Source organism: Bos grunniens, chromosome 2 (genome assembly GCF_055505025.1).
Source record: "Bos grunniens cultivar Pamir isolate PY7600 chromosome 2, Bosgru_T2T1.0, whole genome shotgun sequence".
Lineage (NCBI taxonomy): Eukaryota > Metazoa > Chordata > Mammalia > Artiodactyla > Bovidae > Bos > Bos grunniens.
In genome coordinates, this window is record NC_141166.1 from 43,351,333 (window position 1) to 43,373,299 (window position 21,967).

At 38.5% G+C, this 21,967-nt stretch overlaps 1 protein-coding gene across 14 annotated transcripts in view; it reads right to left on the minus strand.

The window, feature by feature from the left end:
* PARD3B (par-3 family cell polarity regulator beta) overlaps nt 1-21,967 on the minus strand; it is a 1,159,019-nt gene that overhangs the window by 479,133 nt on the left and 657,919 nt on the right. For 13 of the 14 annotated variants that reach the window (XM_086344421.1, XM_086344496.1, XM_086344507.1 and 10 more), the window contains one exon: nt 5,301-5,486. The exons of the other annotated variant lie outside the window; for it this stretch is intronic. In XM_086344421.1, the coding sequence (XP_086200547.1) occupies nt 5,301-5,486 (186 nt within the window). The remainder of the gene's footprint in view (nt 1-5,300; nt 5,487-21,967) is intronic. 14 annotated transcript variants of the gene reach the window in all.

Here is a 21,967-nt window from a genome sequence, read left to right on the forward strand (position 1 = left end):
AAAGAAAGAGGCTCTTGTTATATGTATGGGTGAGCCCCTTTGCAGGTCACCTGAAACTGTCACAACATTGTTAACCAGCTATTGTGCTATGTACTAAGTCACTTCAGTCGTGTTTGACTCTGTGACCCCCTATGGACTGTAGCCCACCATGCTCCTCTGTCCATGGGATTCTCTAGGCAAGAATACTGGAGTGGGTTGCCATGCCCTTCTCCAGGGGTTCTTCCCCAACCAGGGATTGAACCCATGTCTCTTATGCTCTTGCATTAGCAGGTAGGTTCTTTACAACTAGCGCCATCTAGGATAAAACAAAATAAAAAGTTAAGGAAAAAAAAAAAAAAGGCCCTTAATTATAGTCACAGTTATCCAGGGGTTTTACATCTGGTTAGAAGTAGCCTATCTTTGTTTACACCAAGGGAAATCCCCAGGAGAATCCAGCATAGAGAAGCCACAGGAAGAATTTGGTCATACTTTTCAAAGTAGTTTCGTTTCCACCTTCCCTAAAGGGGAAAACACCTTGAGAACCAATTCGTGGTAGGAAGGGCCAGGAGAAAAAGAGAGTGCTCTGGCAGAAAGATTATTTTGTTGATTTCACCTAAAAAACTTTGGGCCAGATGCTAAAGTAGATGTTCCCCATGCTTATCTTCTCTCTGCCCCAGGGACAGAGCGGTCTGACACATGTGTATCTTTTGAACAGAGATGGGAACAAAGTCTCCAAACAATTTTTCTAAGACCTAATCTTGAATCACAGAACAGGTGGCAATTTTCTGAGGAGCAACAGTGGATTATTGGAACAGCAGAAGGAGAACTGAAATATACTTTCCTTTTTCCTGGTTAATCAGATTTCTTGTGAGCAAAGCTTTAGGCCTCCACCCTCTGCACTGCAGAAAGTAAACAAGACAAATGGATACTAAACATTCACAATAAGGCTAAATTCATAATGGATGCCTCTTACTATTTAAGATCAGCTATAAATATGCTGTCCAGTAGTTTTTAATGGTGTGATTGTCTGACTCAGCAGACCAGTGTCAGGAAAGAAATTTACATAAATGGAAAGTGAAATCTTCCTGCAAAGAAACAGCCCTGTTAGAAATTGCTTAGGTAAGGAGATGCTCACTTACACAAACATGGATATACATATTAAACCTGCTCTCCAATATCTGCTTGAGCTGAAGTTATTGCCCATAAAAAAGCTAAGATGTTTGCTTTTAATTTCCAAAAATTCATTTCAGTTTCAATTTTACTTGGAATAAATTCTGTAAATAGAGCTGTCATGAGGAATAAGAATAATGCTGAGCTGGTATCCACAAACATGACCAAGACTGATTCTTAAATACAGCACATGTTTAGATGCCCTGGCTAAGGATGATACACGTGATATAAGACAACTCCAGGGCAACAGCCCCTGATCTCTGGAAATATAAATAGATGAGATCAAAGAGCCTTCATCACAGGACAGCAAAGCACAGACTCTGAAGTCGGACTGCCTAGGTTCACACATTGGTTTAAGTGATTTCTGGCCTTGTGAATAAAGGAGAGGCACTAACTACTGAAAACTGTAATTTCTCCTTGACAAGATGGTACAGTAATAATGCAGTATGGATGTGAAGAATAAATTTAGAGAATCCACCTAAAATACTTATTATATGGTCCAACAGATATTAAGCATAAAACAGAATGAATGTTAGTTGATAATATTACTGTAATTACTATTATCATTTTCCTCCTGCTCCATAAAGAAGGCCGACGGCTGAAAAACTGATGCTTTCTAACTGTGGTGGTGGACAAGAATCCTAAAGATTCCCTTGGACAGCAAGGAGATCAAATCAGTCAATCCAAAAGGAAATCTACCCTGAATATTCACTGGAAGGACTGATGCTGAAGTTGAAGCTGCAATACTTTAGCCACCTGATGTGAAGAGCTGACTCATTGGGAAAGACCCTGATGTTGGGAAAGATTGAGGGCAGGAGGAGAAGGTGGTGACAGAGAATGAGATTGTTGGATGGCATCTCCAACTCAATGGACATGAATTTGAGCAAACTCTGGGAAATGGTGAAGGACAGGGAAGCCTGGTGTGCTACAGTCCATGTGGTCTCAAAAAGTTGGACATGACTGAGTGACTGAACAACAACTACCCTTCTGCTCCCAGTTCTGCATTTCTGAGCCTGATGGAGACAGTCATAGACTGGATGAATGGCCCCAATTCCTCACCGGCTTCTCTAGACCCACACCTTTGTCATAGGCTCGCTGTGGGTGGACTGTATTTTTCTACGCCTTGGATTGACCATGGATTCAGTCATATGACTTGTTTTAGCCACCAATATGTGTGAGAAGTGACGGTAGGCCAGCTTGGAAACCAGACGTAAGGAGATTTCGTGAGTCTTGGACATCAGCTAGCCTGGGAGCCCAGGGTGTAGTTATAATGTGTGGAGTACACGCAGATCTGTAGATCTGTTGTGTGATAGAGATAGGTCAGCCTCAATCAGAGCCCTTTTAGTTACTGTACAGAGCCATTGGGGAAATAATGGCTTATAGAGGTATGTTATTGAAATGTTGTCATTACTTATTATGTAACAGAAGCTAACTGATCCAGGAGTGCATTAAAAGTTGTCTATCCCCAGTGCATTTCTTCTTCTCCAAAGAAAAAGACACTAGCTCAGTGTCTAGGTCTGAAGCAAAAGTGAAATGATAAGTTTGAGGAGACAAATGCTTTAATAAAGCCAGGATCCTAGGACCTATAAACTCTAATTATGCCTTCCTGGCTTTTGAGTGGGAGAGGGCACACGTGAGTAATATCAAGATGATTTAAAAATGGCTAACATTTATTCAACGTTTATCATAGGCATGGTGCTAGGCTTTTTATACCCATTATCTCTTTTTGTACTCACAAGAGCTCTGGGGGCAGGCACTACTAATTTATTCATTTTATACATGAGGAAACTGAGGCACCCTAAAGGCAATTGATTTGCCTGCATTCACTGAGGGTGAGAGCAATGAAGGCAGGATTTAAGCTCAGGAAGTCTCACGGCTGGCATGAGATGATAAAGATGATGGTCAGGATTGCTGACAATAAGCACACACTTGTTTTCCCTCTCTCTGTAATCACTTAACTGCATCGATCACATTGTGTATATTACTTGATTCAATCCTTAGAACCCTATATGCTAGGTATTATTATTAATGGTGTGCTAGTTGGAGCATATGGTGGTAGGGTTGCATTGGAACTCAGGCAAATCTAGTTAACCATTAAATTACGGTAACAGCTATGTTCATGTTGCCCACCCCAGTATGAAAGGGCAGAATCATCTTCTTCTCTTTTTATCTGGAAATTTATAAGCTTCTCTAAGTTCAAAGGCAACTATGCATTCCCAGCAACATGGATCTTCTAGTGTATAAAATGTGATAAATGACCTTTAATTTATGCTACTTTCTCTCAGACTCCACTGAGCTTTCATTCTTTTTTTTTTTTTTAGTTTTTTTTTTAATTTTATTTTATTTTTAAACTTTACATAATTGTATTAGTTTTGCCAAATATCAAAATGAATCCACCACAGGTATACACGTGTTCCCCATCCTGAACCCTCCTCCCTCCTCCCTCTCCATACCATCCCTCTGGGTCGTCCCAGTGCACTAGCCCCAAGCATCCAGTATCGTGCATCAAACCTGGACTGGCATCTCGTTTCATACATGATATTTTACATGTTTCAATGCTATTCTCCCAAATCTTCCCACCCTCTCCCTGTCCCTCAGAGTCCATAAGACTGTTCTATACATTACTGTCTCTTTTGCTGTCTCGTACACAGGGTTATTGTTACCATCTTTCTAAATTCCATATATATGCATTAGTATACTGTATTGGTATTTTTCCTTCTGGCTTACTTCACTCTGTATAATAGGCTCCAGTTTCATCCACCTCATTAGAACTGATTCAAATGTATTCTTTTTAATGACTGAGTAATACTCCATTGTGTATATGTACCACGGCTTTCTTATCCATTCATCTGCTGATGGACATCTAGGTTGCTTCCATGTCCTGGCTATTATAAACAGTGCTGCGATGAACATTGGGGTACACGTGTCTCTTTCCCTTCTGGTTTCCTCAGTGTGTATGCCCAGCAGTGGGATTGCTGGATCATAAGGCAGTTCTATTTCCAGTTTTTTAAGGAATCTCCACACTGTTCTCCATAGTGGCTGTACTAGTTTGCATTCCCACCAACAGTGTAAGAGGGTTCCCTTTTCTCCACACCCTCTCCAGCATTTATTATTTGTAGACTTTTGGATCGCAGCCATTCTGACTGGTGTGAGATGGTACCTCATAGTGGTTTTGATTTGCATTTCTCTGATAATGAGTGATGTTGAGCATCTTTTCATGTGTTTGTTAGCCATTTGTATGTCTTCTTTGGAGAAATGTCTATTTAGTTCTTTGGCCTATTTTTTGATTGGGTCATTTATTTTTCTGGAGTTGAGCTGTAGGAGTTGCTTGTATATTTTTGAGATTAGTTGTTTGTCCGTTGCTTCATTTGCTATTATTTTCTCCCATTCTGAAGGCTGTCTTCTCACCTTGCTAATAGTTTCCTTTGATGTGCAGAAGCTTTTAAGGTTAATTAGGTCCCATTTGTTTATTTTTGCTTTTATTTCCAATATTCTGGGAGGTGGGTCATAGAGGATCCTGCTGTGATGTATGTCGGAGAGTGTTTTGCCTATGTTCTCCTCTAGGAGTTTTATAGTTTCTGGTCTTACATTGAGATCTTTAATCCATTTTGAGTTTATTTTTGTGTATGGTGTTAGAAAGTGTTCTAGTTTCATTCTTTTATAAGTGGTTGACCAGTTTTCCCAGCACCACTTGTTAAAGAGATTGTCTTTAATCCATTGTATATTCTTGCCTCCTTTGTCAAAGATAAGGTGTCCATATGTGCGTGGATTTATCTCTGGGCTTTCTATTTTGTTCCATTGATCTATATTTCTGTCTTTGTTGAGCTTTCATTCTTGCAAGCACAAGGAATAGAGTTTCTTATTTGTTGCTTTGATATTGACTAGCTTTCAGTTTTACTTTTCTAATTGTGTATTATTAGGTTCAACTTTGTTAGGTTTTAAATTCATAAGAATCCTAACAGTAATAAAAATAATATAAAGTATGAAAACAAACTGTTACCCAGATCTGTTCACATATACATTTCCTGAATCTGGCAAGAAAGCCTCAGTGGTCTCAAGTCTTCAGAAATTTTCTTTATCCAGTCCCCAAGCAGAACAGTTAACGTTTCTAAGTATCTTTACACTGATAGGGAAACAGCATTCCTACCTACCTTAAAAGCAGCACCTCCGTGGATGACGGACTTGATAAAAATCCCCAAGTCTGTTCCGGTTTCTCGAGATTTGTTCCCTTTCAAGCTCACCCCCAGACCAGCAGAACCGGAATCATTCAATGGGATCTCAAAGGTAAGTTGCTCAGTTGTTTCCAGGGAGAATGCACAACAGTCAGGTTCTCCTTTCTGTTGGAAGAGTACACGAAAAGAATGAAGGAGGAGACAGCAGCTGAATATCAATATTCACATTCTCAGATGGTCAAACACAGATGCAACTGGTGAGACAAGATGACTGGATCCCTGCTTAACAGCTGTAATCCTGCCCCCAGTGGACAAAGGGCAGTCTTCTCTCTCTGCAGGGGCCTCCATCACATGCATGGAGTGGAGGAGATAATTCTTGGGAATAATTATTTGGTGATGGTCAACAGACAGGATCTTTGGTCAAGGCAATTTGAAACATTCCAAAAATATTTGGAAATTCAGTAGAATATTCTCAATAATTAAAGAGATTGGATATTAACTAGGGAATCTTAAGTATTAGAATAGACATTGGAGATAATGTAATCTCAATACCTTCATTTTACAGATGAAGAAACAAGAGCTTAGTGTAGAAACCTGTTACAATTTGGGGGAATATTTGGCTTATATAATTTAAAACATATCATTTACCATGGAAGCAATCCTATTGATAAAGATTGTCAGTAGGACACAGAGCACTGAAAAAAATGTTTATTTTAAAGTTAAAGATGTGATTCTTAATACATATCACTGAATTGAATTTCACTTTGTCAAAACTCATGCCTTAAGCTTGCTTCTTTAGATAAAATAACTTGTTGGCATCTGGTTTTGGAACCTAAACAAAAATGATAATGCACAGAAATATTCATGGTCTCTTCGACAAATGACACCCAGCCACAAGCCTAGCCATTCTAAAAAAAAAAAAAATATATATATATATACACACACACATACACACATACACACATACACACACACACACACACACATAGTATGGTGGCAAAAGGCATAATCAGGGGTTAGGTCTCCAGAGGAAAACACACACTTTATCATACTTGGTCCATAGTGTTTTCAAATATACAAGAGTAGGGACAGAAAAGTGCTGTCCACATGACAAAGAGTACAGGGCCCCCTTCTGCATTCTTCCCAAGCTTGCAGAAATGTGAAACTCTGCCCCAGCATTTAAATGAAAAATTTGAAAATGAGATAGCCCTGGAAACCATCAACTCATTCTAGGTCGGTAGTTCCTTCCTCTCTATAATTATGTTTAGAGACTCTCATCTTAAGGTCACTTTGAGGGATGCTTATGTAGAATTATATATTTTAAAAATTACCACGAATGTCTGAATGTCAGTCACAAAATAACAACTATAAAATCAGAAGTAGCAAAGAACCCACAATTAAAACAGGATTAAGAGGTCTGATCATAGCCAGATCTACTGACATGACATCTCTAACTCCTCCCAATGAAGAGAAATCCCATGTCTAGCTTTAGAGAAATAGTTCGTTCATTTAATTTCATTGTAAATGAAGTTAACTATAAAGATTTTGACAATGGGTAGTTTCCAAGAAATGAACTTTATTGTTTAATTTAATAAACCTATTACAAGTTAGCTCTTTTAACTAACTCAGTATATTATTATCTTAAAAAAAAACCCAACAAATCCCATTATTCAACACCAAGTAGCTGTCTTTTTTTCCATTGGAATGCCAGAGTTAAATACTAAATGTAAACTATTAGCCTTTATCTGTGCCTCCCAAAACGTCCAGTTTAGAATCCATAACATTTTCAAAATCATTTATGTATACAGGTCTCTCTGGAATTTGGTTAATTTCAATCTAATCAAGTTCTGCTGAATTAAAGTATAAATTAAAGAACGGCTTCTCACTACAAGTTTGTGAACACCACTTTAGAGAAAAACTAGAGAGTTTCTCTGGTTTTCATCCAGCGAAAAAGTGACATGAGGACAAGTTTCGCTTGAGTAACACCTTCAAACCACCCTATTCTATAATCAGCTTTCTTTTGGTGATTGTATTTCATTCCCAATAAGACTGAGGGCCACTATTTGTACTAATGCCTTTCATTTATTACATAAGTGGTAAAAACAAAATAGAAATTAGGTGGTATTATGGTTATCTCTTCATGTGAAACAATTTATTCTCTTAAAGTCTCTAATGTCTGAGAGCTGGAACTGTAACTACAAAACAAAGTAGTGGCTAAAAATGTTTGAGTGGTTCTGTGCCAAGTGCTTTACACACAGCAATACACTTTCTCTCCAGAACAATCCTGTGAGGTTTATTGCGAGGCCCATTTTACAGATGAGGAAACTGAGGTATGCAACATATAAGTATCATGCTTATAGTTCAAAAGACCTATCCATGTTGGAACTTGTGGAGTCCAGGCAGTATGGTGCCTGTGATAGACTCTTAACTGCTGTAGTTCTCAACTTCTGCAGGCCACCGTGACTAGACCTAGCCACATGAAATCCCAAGATATATTTCTACAGTGGCAGTAAGATGTCATTCAATTTCACACTCTCCACTTAACTACATTTACGTTTCATCTTTCTTATGTTGTATGAAGTGCAAGTCATAATTAGTAGTCTCTAATAATAGCAAACTTCTCAATGGTGAGGGAAGCCATTACAGTAGTTAACACAGCCATGTCCTCTGTTAGAAATAAATGTTCCCTTTATCTAATGTACCAAAAAAAAAAAAAAATCAATATGCTGAATGCCTCTGATAACATTGGTTCAACTAGTATCTCTTAAAATTAAACTCAAATCTTGCCATACAACACTTTGTGGTGGTGGTGGTTTCGTCACTAAGTCGTGTCCGACTCTTGCGACCTCGTGGGCCGTAGCCCGCCAGGCTACTCTGTTCATGGGGTTCTCCAGGCAAGGATACTGGAGTGGTTTGCCATTCCCTTCTCCAGGGGATCTTCCCAAGCCAGGGATTGAACCTGGGTCTCCTGCACTGAAGGAAGTTTCTTTACTGACTGAGCTACCAGGGAAGACCACAACACTTTATAGCAGGATGGAAAGAGGAATAAAGTCCTTGTAAGGGCCCTGAATGAAGGCCCTTACTGAGAGCATGAGCCCAAAGGCAGCAGCACATTCCTACCTTGGACTCTCCCTGTCTTGAGGACAAGAGCTCTTTCCTCACTGTGCTAGGTGTGTTCTTCACTATTATGTCCCACTCTTTGTGACCCCATGGACTGTAGCCCACCAGGCTCCTCTGTCCATGGGATTTCCCAGGCAAGAATACTAGAGGGGGTTGCCATTCCCTTCTGCAGGGGATCTTCCTGACCCAGGGATTGAACCTAGGTCTACTGCATTGCAGGCAGATTCCTTATCATCCGAACAACCAGAGACGCCCATGGCAGGTATATCCCTTGCTTTTTCTACCTACAAATATCCAGAAAGGGAAACATCCAGAGGCTGACACAGGAAGAGAAATTGTGTGAACTTCATTAATTTTTGTCTTTCCATTATTTCTTTGTCTTTGTTACTAGATGCTATGTTTTTAGATACCAAGTCCTTGAGGTCCCTAGAGTCAGGCCCAAGAGGGATGCTCAGATGTCCTGTGTCCAGGTCTAATGCCTCTGAACCTGCCCAGGGCCGGCCATACAGGATCAACTCAGGCTTTCTTAACCTCAGCACCCCTGATGACTGGGGTCTAATAATTCCATATCGGGGCTGTGCACTGCACAGGAGGATATTATCAGAATCCCTGGCTGCTGCTGCGTTGCTTCAGTCGTGTCCGACTCTGTGCAACCCCATAGACGGCAGCCAACCAGGCTTCCTGTCCCTGGGATTCTCCAGGCAAGAACACTGGAGTGGGTTGCCATTTCCTTCTCCAATGCGTGAAAGTGAAGTAGCTCAGTCGTGTCCGACTCTAGCGACCCCATGAACTGCAGCCTACCAGGCTCCTCCGTCCATGGGATTTTCTAGGCAAAAGTACTGGAGTGGGGTGCCATTGCCTTCTCCATGGCACCTACCTATTAAATGCCAGTAGTATCTCCTTTCCTTGGACTGCAAGGAGATCCAATCAATCCATTCTGAAGGAGATCAGCCCTGGGATTTCTTTGGAAGGAATGATGCTAAAGCTGAAACTCCAGTACTTTGGCCACCTCATGCGAAGAGTTGACTCATTGGAAAAACTCTGATGCTGGGAGGGATTGGGGGCAGGAGGAGAAGGGGACGAAAGAGGATGAGATGGCTGGATGGCATCACTGACTTGATGGACATGGGTTTGGGTGGACTCTGGGAGCTGGTGATGGACAGGGAGGCCTGATGTGCTGCGATTCATGGGGTCGTAGAGTCGGACACAACTGAGTGACTGAACTGAACTGAACTGATCTCCTTTCCCAGTTGTGACAACCAGAACTGCCTTTAGACATTGTCAAATGGCCCCAGGGGTCAAAATCACCTTTAGGTGAACATCACTGCCCTGAATCAACAATTGGCAGATGCAGTCAAGTTCTAGGTAACCAGGGTCTAGAGAGTCATTTGGGACTACAGCACTGCCTGATGACATGTTCCTAAGTACCAGGAAGGGGAGGCAGTAACAGTCCCTGCAATTGATTGGGTCTCATGCTTAAAGACTTGTGACAGACCCTGGAGATGACCAGAATGAACTCCTAGGGAAGTCTGTGATGTCTTAGCTGTGTCTCTGGTTATATGGCACTAATTTTCCAGAGGTAGGAATGAATACTTCATGGGATGAACACAGTATAAAAAGTGATAAATATTGAGTTACTGGTGTGTGTATATATTTATATATATATACATGTATGGGCTTCCTTGGTGGCTCAGATGGTAAAGAATCTGCCTGCAATGTATGAGACCCAGATTCGATCCTTGGAGCCAGCCTTCTCCAGAGGATGGCTATCGACTCCAGAATTCTTGCTTGGAGAATTGCATGGACAGAGGAGCCTCAGGCTGTTTGTCTTATGTAAGGACCTAGGAGAAAAATGCAGCTACCAAGTCATGTTTGTTATATTAAATATGCTTATATATAAGATGTTTTTATAGTGTTTTACTTATTAAGAATCACAGAATTATATAAAATAGTGTGGACACAAAGATTTTTAATCATGTGAGACTGTGACATAATATTATATATAAAAGCTTATTATACAGTACATCTCAATATATAACATATAATTTATACACAATTCAGACACCTACTCATCTACCTATTACCTGCCTCTCTTCCACCCGTACCCCATGTATTTGCTAGAAGAAAACTTGGTTATATTCTTCCAATGCAATATGGACAATTTTTTCTTCTCTATAATGTTTTTGTTTTCTGACACTTGTAAATTATAAAATAATAAATGTTTTTAAAAAGAATTTATGAAGAGATAAGAACCATTTGTTGTAGTGTTGTACTATGATGTAGAGCGCCTGTAAGTAAAGTGAAGTGAAGTGAAAGTCACTCAGTCGTGTCTGACTCCTTGCAATCCCATGGACTATACAGTCCATAGAAATCTTCAGGCCAGAATACTGGAGTGGGTAGCTGTTCCCTTCTCCGGGGGAGCTTTCCAACCCAGGGATTGAACCCAGGTCTCATGCATTGTGGGCAGATTCTTTACCAGCTGAGCCACAAAGGAAGCCCGAGAATACTGGAGTGGGTAGCCTATCCCTTCTCCAGCGGATCTTCCTGACCCAGGAATCGAACTGGGGTCTCCTGCATTGCAGGCAGATTTTTTACCAACTAACCTACCAGGAAAACCCCTGAGAGTAACTCTAAACACATTTCTAATGAAACACACACATACACATATATATACACACACTGTAACTAATATCGTGTAAACTAGATATAGTATTTATATAGCCTATAGTAGTAAAGAATCTGCCTGCAATGCAGGAGATGCAGCAGGAGCTGTGGGTTCAATCCCCGGGTCATGAGGATCCCCTAGAGAAGAAAATGGCAACCCACTCCAGTATTCTTACCTGGGAAATCATGTTGGTAAGTGTGATGGTCAATTCTTAGTTTTCATCTTACTTGGTCCAAGTAGCATGAGACCTCATTTATCGAGCCCTACGTCCTGAAACACTTTCTTCCCTTGGTTCCAGGACACCACTTTTAAGTATTCATCTCCTACTTCACTCTCTACTCCTTTCCAATCCCCTTTGCAGACTCTTCCTCATGTTATCCCGAAATACTAGTGTCCTAAGAATCAATCATCTGACTTTTCTCTCCCATCCTCACTTTCTAAGTTACCTTATCTAACTTCTGCCCTCAATCCTTTGCATCACCTCCTCCCTCTGCTTTGAATATTCCTTCCTTAGATTCCTACAGACTTCCTTCCCTCACTGCCTTCAATTTTGTGTTCAAATGCCAGTTTATTAGTGAGGTCTTCCTAGATTGCTCAGTCATGTCTCTTTGCAACCCCATGGAGTGTAGCCAACCAGGCTCCTCTGTCCTTGGGATTCTCCAGGTAAGAATACTGGAGAGGGTAGCCATTCCCTTCTCCAGAGGACTACCCGACCCAGGGATTGAACCTGGGTCTCCTACATTGCAGGTGGGTTCCTTACCTTCTGAACCCCCAGGGAAGCCCCTTCCCTGATCACTCAGTTTAAAATTCTTTTAAGGCAATACCATCCTACCTTTGTCTATTATCCTGATTTACTTTTTCTCCATAGCATTTATCACATACCATATATGTGCTTGCTTATGTTTTTATTTTTTGATAGTGTCTTTTGAATGCAGGAATACTGCTCTGTTTTTTTCCCATCAGTGAATCACTGATGCTTAAACCGGCCAGTGCCAGACTCAAAAATAAGCCCTGGATAAATATTTGTTGAATGACTGAGTTAACAAAAATGAGTAAGTGTCCAATAGTACATGATTGTGTATATGTATATATGTGTATCTGTGAATGTGTATTTCTGGGATTATATATACATATTTATATATAAGAAAATGAATAAACTGCTGGCACCGCCTTTGGTTCCTATTATTCTGGATTTTATTACTATAAGTGTTTATAAAATTAGTTTTGACATTAAAAATAATTGTAAAAAGTTAAAGTATCACAGTTATAAGAAACTTTAAAGTAACCTCATCCAATTTCCCTTTTCATACCATACTTCCTACTAGGAGAGGTGATAACCCAGCTCAGCTTCAGCATCATATTCTCAATGAAGGCAGCATGATAGCTACCAATCTGTAAAGAAGATTCATCAAGTTTGAGAAGCACTGTGATTAAGTACCCAGAGTTACATTATGTGTCCGTCTCCTCATCTGTCCATATATACATATATGTGTGCGCATAGACATATCTAAATAAAAATTTCATGAGACAATACTTACCAAGAGGGCAACACATTCTAATGTTTTCTATTCTGTTTCATTATTTTTTAAAAATTGTCACAACCCACTGCATTAATTTCATAATCCAATAAAGCATCATAGTTTTCAACTTGGAAAACACCACAGTGATATATAAAGGCATTATTTTTATTAATTAAAAAGAAATGAAATGCAGAACCAAATGTGAGTAAAATGTTAATTGCTTTTCTTTCCTAATTGTCATAAGCCATTTTAATGGTTATTTACTAGATAATGGTAGCTTTATCCTGCCTATCTCTAGCCTTCACTAACCTTTTATTCTCATTTACACAACCCTTCTTCAAGTTCTTACAGATGTTGTTCTGTTATCATTCTAATTATATATCTCTTCCCTCTCCTTCCCATTCAACTATTTCATTTTCTATTTCTCTGTTCTCTCATTTTGTTCCCTGAAATACTATTTCTGTTTTTAAGCATAATGGATAACTTGTCACAGTTGGAATTCAGATATGAGACTATCCCATCTTGGCCTGAGTGACAAGAGTCAATCAACACATTTTTATCAAGCATCTACTATGTATCAACACTGCAATGTGAAATAACCAGTCTACACAGAACATAATTGTTAAAAGGTTACTAAACAACATAAGAGTGCCTTTCTGTTTCATTCATAGTATTATCTGACAGAAAGGAATAGAGTCTAACAATAGCAAAGAGGAAACAGGAATTTACACAGTCTGATCTTGACAGATATACAACCATTTTTATGAAACAAATATCAAAAGTAATTACTTGAGAGGAGGAAAGAGAGGCAAGAAGATGGATGACTAGGTAGGCATCCTTATTATTAGCTTAAGAGTGTTCCAAATCGGGCCATCTCTGGAATCACAAATGTTCTTGTATTGCAAAGCAGTTTTGATTCACACACACAAGTGGTAATAACCCAGCCTTTCAAACCCTGGGGGAATCTATCAGTCCACAGAACCAATGTTCAATTTCCCAGAAGCCCAGGTCAGACCTGAAAGCATCCATGCTGAACCTTTTATGGCCCTCATTTCATTAAATGCTGCGCTCTTAGCTCAGCATGAGCAAGTTCTGGATGTCTTTGCCTTGCCTCCCAAATGCGTAATTAGTCTGTGTTGAGAGCAGCTTACTTTATGCAAGAGTTATGTTTTACACGCAATCATTTTGTCAGTTACCCAAAACCCAAAACTCAAACAAAGGAGCTTTACGGCAAAAAAAGAAAAAAAAAAGTCGCTTTTTTCACATATTATATATAGGAAAAGCCAGACCTGGCAATTCTGCCAGGATATTTTATAATTAGCTTAACCACCGATAAATTTACCTAAATAAATTCTAAGGAATTTAAGGTGATAAAACTTGTGTTATAGCTAAGTAAATTTTCACAGCAATGAAAGGATAAGACACCTGCAAGACACTTAATTTTCTGAAAAATTTTAATCTTCTGAAAAAAGCATGGGTAGCTATTATAAGCATGAAAGGTTTTTGGCCAATTGGATTATATAGAATTCAAAATGTGAATATTGCCCTAGAGTGGAGATCAGAGACTCATTCCAACAGCTGGGAGGCACTTTATTTTGGATCGTACTTTACAGAGAGTCAAGAAAAGACGACAACCAGAGATGAGCTGGCACGTGCATAGGTAAGTGTGATCTAAGGATGGTCACTGTGATGAACAGTAAAGGACTTTCCCACCACTGCTGCTAAATTGGTGATTTACAAGTAGACAGATTACCTTTTAAAGGCTTTTGCCCTCTGAATGACATAGACACACCACCAAAAAGCATCAGAGATAATAGAACAGATAATTTTTTAAAACTATGAATTATACTACAGGTGGCTGAAATTAACCCCAAACTCAATATTATATATTAATCATATAGAAGAGGAAAATGTAACTTAATGTTGCAGTAAGTAGGGTAAAGCTTCACAAAACTACACATAAGCAACACTGCTCTTTACTTTTAATGAAAGAAAAATTTTTAAATCATATTCACATAGTTAGCTCAGTAATCAATATCTAAAATGTATGTTCTTATGTGATCTTTTAAAGTACATATTCATTCATTTTAAAGTAATTTTAAACCGAAGGCCTACAAGAAGAAAATACTATAAAGTATTTGTAACTGAGACACTTTTTCATGTTTTTTGAAGTCCATTCCTTAGAAAGGAGGTAGAAGGGGAAAACTGAAGTCAAGAGCTTATCTCTGACTGAACTTATCCAAAAGCAATTTTCTTTAAGTAAAAGATTCATCTAATACCAGAAAACAAATGTCGAAAAAATGTCCGTTCTTTATTGCTTGTTCAATATAAAAGTACCTTAATGTAATACTAAGTCAGAGATTAAAACTAACAAAAGTAAAGTAAGTCAGAGTCAACATTCCTAAAGCAACCTTGTTTTCCTCCTACTCACAATACATATCCTTGAAAGATCAGCAAATGCAACAGTTTAAGGACACAGGGAATCATTTTTTTTTTCCTATTCCGACATAGATTAAAGAAGTAAAAATAATATTTTGTGTTATGAAAGGTAATATAAATAATATTTTATAATTCAGATAGCATAGTTTTATAAAACTAGAACTTGCTTTGTTAATATCAAGAAACAATAGATCTTTTTTATAATAATATTTATTTTTAAAAACTTTATTTTATATTGGAGTATAGTTGATTAACAATGTGGCAGTTTCAGGTGGACAGCAAAGGGACTCAGCCATATATATATACACATTCTGTTGTTTCTGATACATGTATAAGAAACAATCCATCTTTTTGTTTTGTATTTACTCTTTCCTGTTAAAAGTCTAAAGAATTTAAAGTACTTTACAGTCAATAATTCAGTAGCTAACATATAAGAATACATGATTTTATATGAATATAAGATTTAAGAACAAATGTTATGATTGTAATAATCCAGTGGTCTAAAAGGAAGCAGAATGGGCCTGATTCTAAGAGGAGAAGACCCATGTGAGAAACTGGGCTCCTGGGTGACATACTTCTAAAAGTATTTTGCTATCACAGATACATTGCACACCAGGCTACCTGCACTTAATGCCTTTAAAAGACAACACGACTATCAAGGACAAAAGCTAAACAACAATAAAAATACACAGAACTTCAGGAAGTGAATGCCTGGTTATGGTACTTGTTCCACCCACAGCTCAGCCCAGCCCACCACTCAGGAAGAGGCTGGCACTGACTGAATTGGAAGTGCCCCCTGACCCCGTAACACGATCAGTCTACAGGCTACTGGAAGCCTCACGAGGATGTCTGGCCCAAGGCCATGTCCAAATAGGGCTTGCTTCAGTAACCAACAAACTGATCTCTTCTAAGACTTGGATCTAAGGTCTAATACACAAGGGCACAATCAGTGCATATGAGGGAAAAAAAAAAAGTTTCCATGATGAAAAATCCAAGGAAATGGTTTATGCTAGGTCTTTTCAGTGCTCTTAAAAGTTAATACATATTCCTTAATTTACCTGACAATGGAACACATCTTTGCAAGAAGTGTATTATAGGAAAGTACACTTCCCTAGCGTACATTTAAAGAAACACTGTGTTAGAGAACACAGGGAAGATTAGGCTGGAAAGGAATGGAGCAGAAAAGAGAGAAGGTTCCAGAGGGAAATCTTGTAGGTCAGAAACAAGGTCCTAGAGATGCCACACAAGCTCATGGTTCAGACTTTCAGCTCTATTATTGCTGCATCACGCTCTGGGTACATGTCATATGTCATAATTACATCATCAACAACAAAGACTCATGGAAGGAAAGTATAGTCTCATGACAGGCTTCAAATGATGCAGGACAACAAGTACATTCTGAAGCTCTTAGAATGAGGGAGTCCTTAGTTCAAAAGGGGAAATAAATGACGTTTAGTTTCCAGATGTGACATTTAAAAAAAAAACTACATTTGTTTGAGATCGAGAGATTTCTGAAGATAGTGTAAAGACAAAGAATTATAGGTGGTTTTCACTGGGCTCTTAGAAACTGTGAAGTCACCGAATAAAATCTTTTATCAGAGTAAATACATAAGAATGTTCTACATACACCCTGCCTTCTCAATCTATGTGTCATTGTTTAGGGTACAAATGCTTTTAATAAAGATAGGCTTCCCCTCAGCTGCTAAAGAATCCGCCTGCAATGTGGGAGATCTTGGCTCGATCCTGGGGTTGGGGAGATCCCCTGGAGGAGGGCATAGTAATCCACTCCAGTGTTCTTGCCTGGAGAATCCCCATGGACAGAGGAGCCTGGCAGGCTACAGCCCATGCGGTTTCAGAGAGTCGGACATGACTGAGTGACTAAGCACAAAGGTAATATAGCTTTCTTCCCAATTTAAGAATTCTAAACGTAGGGATTATATCTCAGATACCTACATTCTCCCTAGAGGACCCACTGGATGTTCCTTCACTTTAAAACAAAGTGAATCATGGTTATTAAATCATGTTGTAATGAAGTAACAGTACCACCATGACCTCAAGAAAGTAATATTTTCACGGGGGCTGTGGAAGGCAGAGTTTATTTGTTGGTTAAGACTTATAAGAAAATTACATAATAGAAATACAACCATTTTAACCTTCCCCTTTTGTCTGAGGTCTTAGTTGCATCTAATGAGACTCCAGCTGGAAACCGATCCCTTTTAGTATATTATTAATGATAAATAATCCTAAATTCCAAATAGAGATTGAGAAATCTCAGTGGGAAACATCATTTTAAATTCTTAGTACATGTTTGCTGTTGTAATGAGAATGTTCTTACCATATATATAATATGTCATTTGTAGATAAAGACATATAATTTGCCTCTTATCTTAATAATTAAATCAATTATCCTGTCAACATTAATTTTCAGATAAAAATAGCTATAAAATAAGAAGTCATCTGGGTTCTGTACAGTATGAAACCCATTAAATTTAAAATATAGATATATCTTCCTGTCCTCACTACTACAAACAAATTGATGGGAGAAGGGAGGGAAATCTACTCAGAAATTAATTAACGGGGAAAAGTGAAAGAATGTATCAGTCAGCTGATGCCTCCCAAATATTGCATAACAAATCATCCCAAAATTGTGATATGAACTGTAAAGCATTTATTTCCAGCCCATGTTTCTCACGTTGACTGGTATCTGGCTAATCTCAGCTGGATTCAGGTAGGCTGGCCTCCAAGCTATGGATCAGGTACATGTCTGCTCCCCAGATCTCTCAACTTCCTTAGACCTCTGCATATCTGAAACATGTTTCTCATATGACGAAAGGCAGGAATGTGAAAATTAAATTAATTTTAAAGCCTTTGCCCACAAAACATCTACTGACATCTCATTGGCCAAATGAATTCATATGTGCAAGTCTACAAGCCAAGGTTGGAAAATACTCTCCACACATGAGACCATAATCAGAATATAGATATTTAATGCTACTATTTGGAAGTGAAGAATTGAGATCAATAAACGCATCCACCAACTGGATGATATATGTATCATACACACACACACACACACACACACACAGGAGATATCCTCCCGGGTTAATGATATATCATCAGGTTTATATCACTGTTAATCATGTCTTTCTCTTCTTTTGGTATCACATCTTCTGTTTGACACATATACGCATCTGCTATTCGAATGTTTTGTCTCTCCAAATTTCATATGTTGAAATCCTAATGCACAAGGCAACGGTTTTAAGAGGTGGGGCCTTTGGAAGGTGATGAGGTCATGAAGGTGGCACCCTATTGAGTGGGACTGATGCCTTTATAAAAGAGACCCCCACGGAGCTCCCTAGCCCTTTTACCATCTAGAGGTACAATAAGAAGACTGTGACCCAGAAGAGGGCCCTCACTCGACCATGCGGGCATCCTGACCTTGGACTTCCAGCCTCCAGAACTGTGAGAAATACGTTTTTGCTGTTTATAAGTCATCCAAGGTATGGTACTGTTACAGCAAACCTACCAGACTAAGACATCATCCTATAGTCATCCTACAGTCTGGACTTCAGAGTGGTTTCTGGATCTGTGAGATGTCCCCAAGACAGACGAAGTAGCTGGTCTAGATCTGGGAAGACTCCTTCTCTTACATCTGCCACTGTTTCTGCCAGGTTCTTAAGAGGGACTCTTCAAGTGGCCCCAGAGGCCTAGTAACTGGCTTGAGCTGCCAAATATTGCCTTTAACTTATATGTGTCTCCTCCTTTGCTATATATATATATATATATATATATATATATATATACACGAAAGCAGGCCAAGGGTAAGGGAGCAATTTCTACGGCCTTAATTCCTGTAAAATCAGTGTGTAATTACAAGAAGTTTAAAAGTTCAGCATACTTCCAATCAATATTTCCCTAGATGTAGGTTTAGCAGGACTCTTTCTTCCCTGAACTAATGGATCTTCATTTTCCAACAAAGTATGCTTCAAAGAATAAACAAGAATTATCTCAGTTTTAGTTCATTCCTACGGAATTTTTTTTTTTTTTAAATTAATCCATCACAAGTCCATTTTTACTTGCTGATACTTGGAAAAATGAATCATCTAAGCATAAAGAGTGAATGAATCTTTTAAGTTAAGCATTTTCCTGACAGTACTAACCTACACTTCATGATACTTAATGAAATCATTCATAGGGAAACAGCTCTATTTCATATATGTGTGTGTATATATATATATATATATAAGTGTAGGAATTACTTTCATCTCAAAAGAAATTTTATTGCAAAGATATAATGGAATCAAAGTCCCCTTACTTAATATTTCCAAACACCCAGGTTTTATGTCTCAGCATATAAGCTGCCTCTTCCTTCTCTGATTTTATCAGTGGGGAAACAATTGGCCTTTCCATTCTTCTGTTTTCTTTTTTTTCTTCCTATTCCTTTCTTTCTATTCTTATAATCCTTTGTTTGTGTGCCTGTTTTGACTCCACTATACCACTATAATCTAATGAAAGGCAAGATTTGCGTTTAATTCAACTTTAAATCCAGTTTAAATCTGATAGAATGCATATGTATAAAAATAATTGTTAGAGGATGACTTCATAAATTAATTTGTTGCCTCTTCTCTGCCATAATGCCCTTCTTGAAATAATGGCACTAAAAGGCCAAAAAGAAAAGTATCAGCGATGTGTTGCATCTTATCTATAAAAATACAGCTTTAATACTTCTGCCCTAAACTTTCTAACATGTTTGTTACATAGTACTGAAGTTAATTAATTAAAAATTATGAACAGATTCTCTTACTTTTTAGGCAGGATTCACTGTCTAAAAATCATTCTCTCCTCTCCTCCCCACTTGACGCTGCAAACTCTTACATATCCATCAAACTCCTCCATATCCATCTCAACTGTCACCTGCTCTGTGGCTGAGACCTCACCTGTATCTCCTTACCTAATTAAATTATAGCACTAATCACTTTATATTATGCTTATTTGTTATTATATAAATCTTCAAGGGAAACAAGGACCATTCCACTTCTATTCTTACCATTAGCAACTATTCCAGTGCATGTCTGAGAATAAGGGTTCGTGAATGTAAAACAGCATTTCTGACAAGTGCTGCATCAGTTCCTCAATTGTAGCTCGAATGGGCCACGTTTTCATTAATATTAAAAAGTAGTTTAAAAACTGCTATTCAAGTTCCAATACTTTGTAATATAGACCACTATCACCGTTGTCATCATAGGAAATTTTAGAGTATTAGGCAGTGCATTTGGGATCCCTACTGCAACAGAGTGATCCCACTTTCTCATTTCTATAATCGTGCTAAACTTAATCACGACCCGTTTGTACTTTGATGCCTATGAAGGGCTTAGCTTTGCAAGAAAATAGCTTGCAAATGTTTCTAAGAACTTCCATTTATTTTGGCTCATCTGATCAGCATATCCGCTCTTGGGTTTTGATATGGGGTGGAGTAAACCTGTCACTCACTTCTCCTTTATTATGACAGCTGGTACTATTTGGCAACTACCCTGTTCAAATTAACCCTAAAAAAGCAATTTTTCACATTTAAACTAAGACTGTGCCTATGTCTACTCCCAAACAATTGGCTAAGAAGTTTAAATGCTCTTACTGAGTGAATTCATTTGTTCTAAATAAAACTGAAAAGCAAATAAACTAAAAGTTGGCAGCATTGTGTAAAACACTAAAATATATTTGGTATCTCCCTGTCTTTGTTCTTTCAAATGCATTGCACACTAGGCATGAATAATCCAGAAGATGTTTTTATACTCTACTTGACCCAAAGGGAGACTCAAAGTCATAATTCTAAAACGTTAATGACTGGTAAAAGAGACACCTGACCAATTATTTTCTGGTTAAGGCAGTCCTTGATCCCAGCCTTTGTCTCTGTGAATGGAGAGTTCATCTCATTGTTTTAACCACATCAAGAGTAGGGCATTGGCTAAACAAATATGCATGATTTATAAAGGCAGCCATATTTTAGTGATACAAAGCGAGCCGTCTAGTGTTTAACGGGGAACTTATGCTCAGAGAGGCCTCTTCAATTTATTTATTTATTTTTTCTGTTACATTGTAGAATAGAAACCCAACCTACTAAAAAAAATTAAGCTGAGAGACATAATCAAAGAATCAAAAAAAATTATATAATAAGTGCAAATCATTGACTAGTGCCATAGCTCATAACAGATATTGATCAATTTTAACCATTATTCATCATCAGTTCACTTTGTACTCTGTCTAGATCTCCGACTTCTAACAAAAACTATTTGTACTAGCACAGAATTCAGCTGCAACTTCCTAAGAAACTTTAACGGTGTTCTAAGAACGCTGCGTATGAACAAAAACTCACCTTTTCTCCTTAGCATTCTATGAGAATCTCCTAAGTCCTCTTAAAGAGAAACAGATTTGGGAACTTAAAAAAAAATATAGAATGGTCTTTTATTTTTTTCACTCTCTGGTCTATGGTAATTAATGTCGACTCAATACCATGCTCAATCATCTATCTCCCTTGGGACAGTACTTTCAATTAAACCTTTTATTTCATCCAAGAATGTCTGTTCTCATTGACCACTGCACTTTTTATCTGCGGATTTATGATAATCTAATGCACATCTCCTCACAGGCTGAATGGCCTTATGAATCCTTATTGTTCTTATACCAGAAGAGAAGTGAAAAACAAAATTAGCTCCTGCAGAAGACAGGAAGGAAACCGCATTTGTTTAACACAGCGAGAGGCCTTTCACTACCTGCCCAGTGGCCTTGACCACTTCACTGCCCTGGCCTCTCAATGTGCTGGCTGCCCTTGCCGGGCTGCTCCTGTCTGATAAGAAGTGCCCATTCCCTCGAGAGCTATTGAGAACTGAGGGTGAGAGGCAATGCGA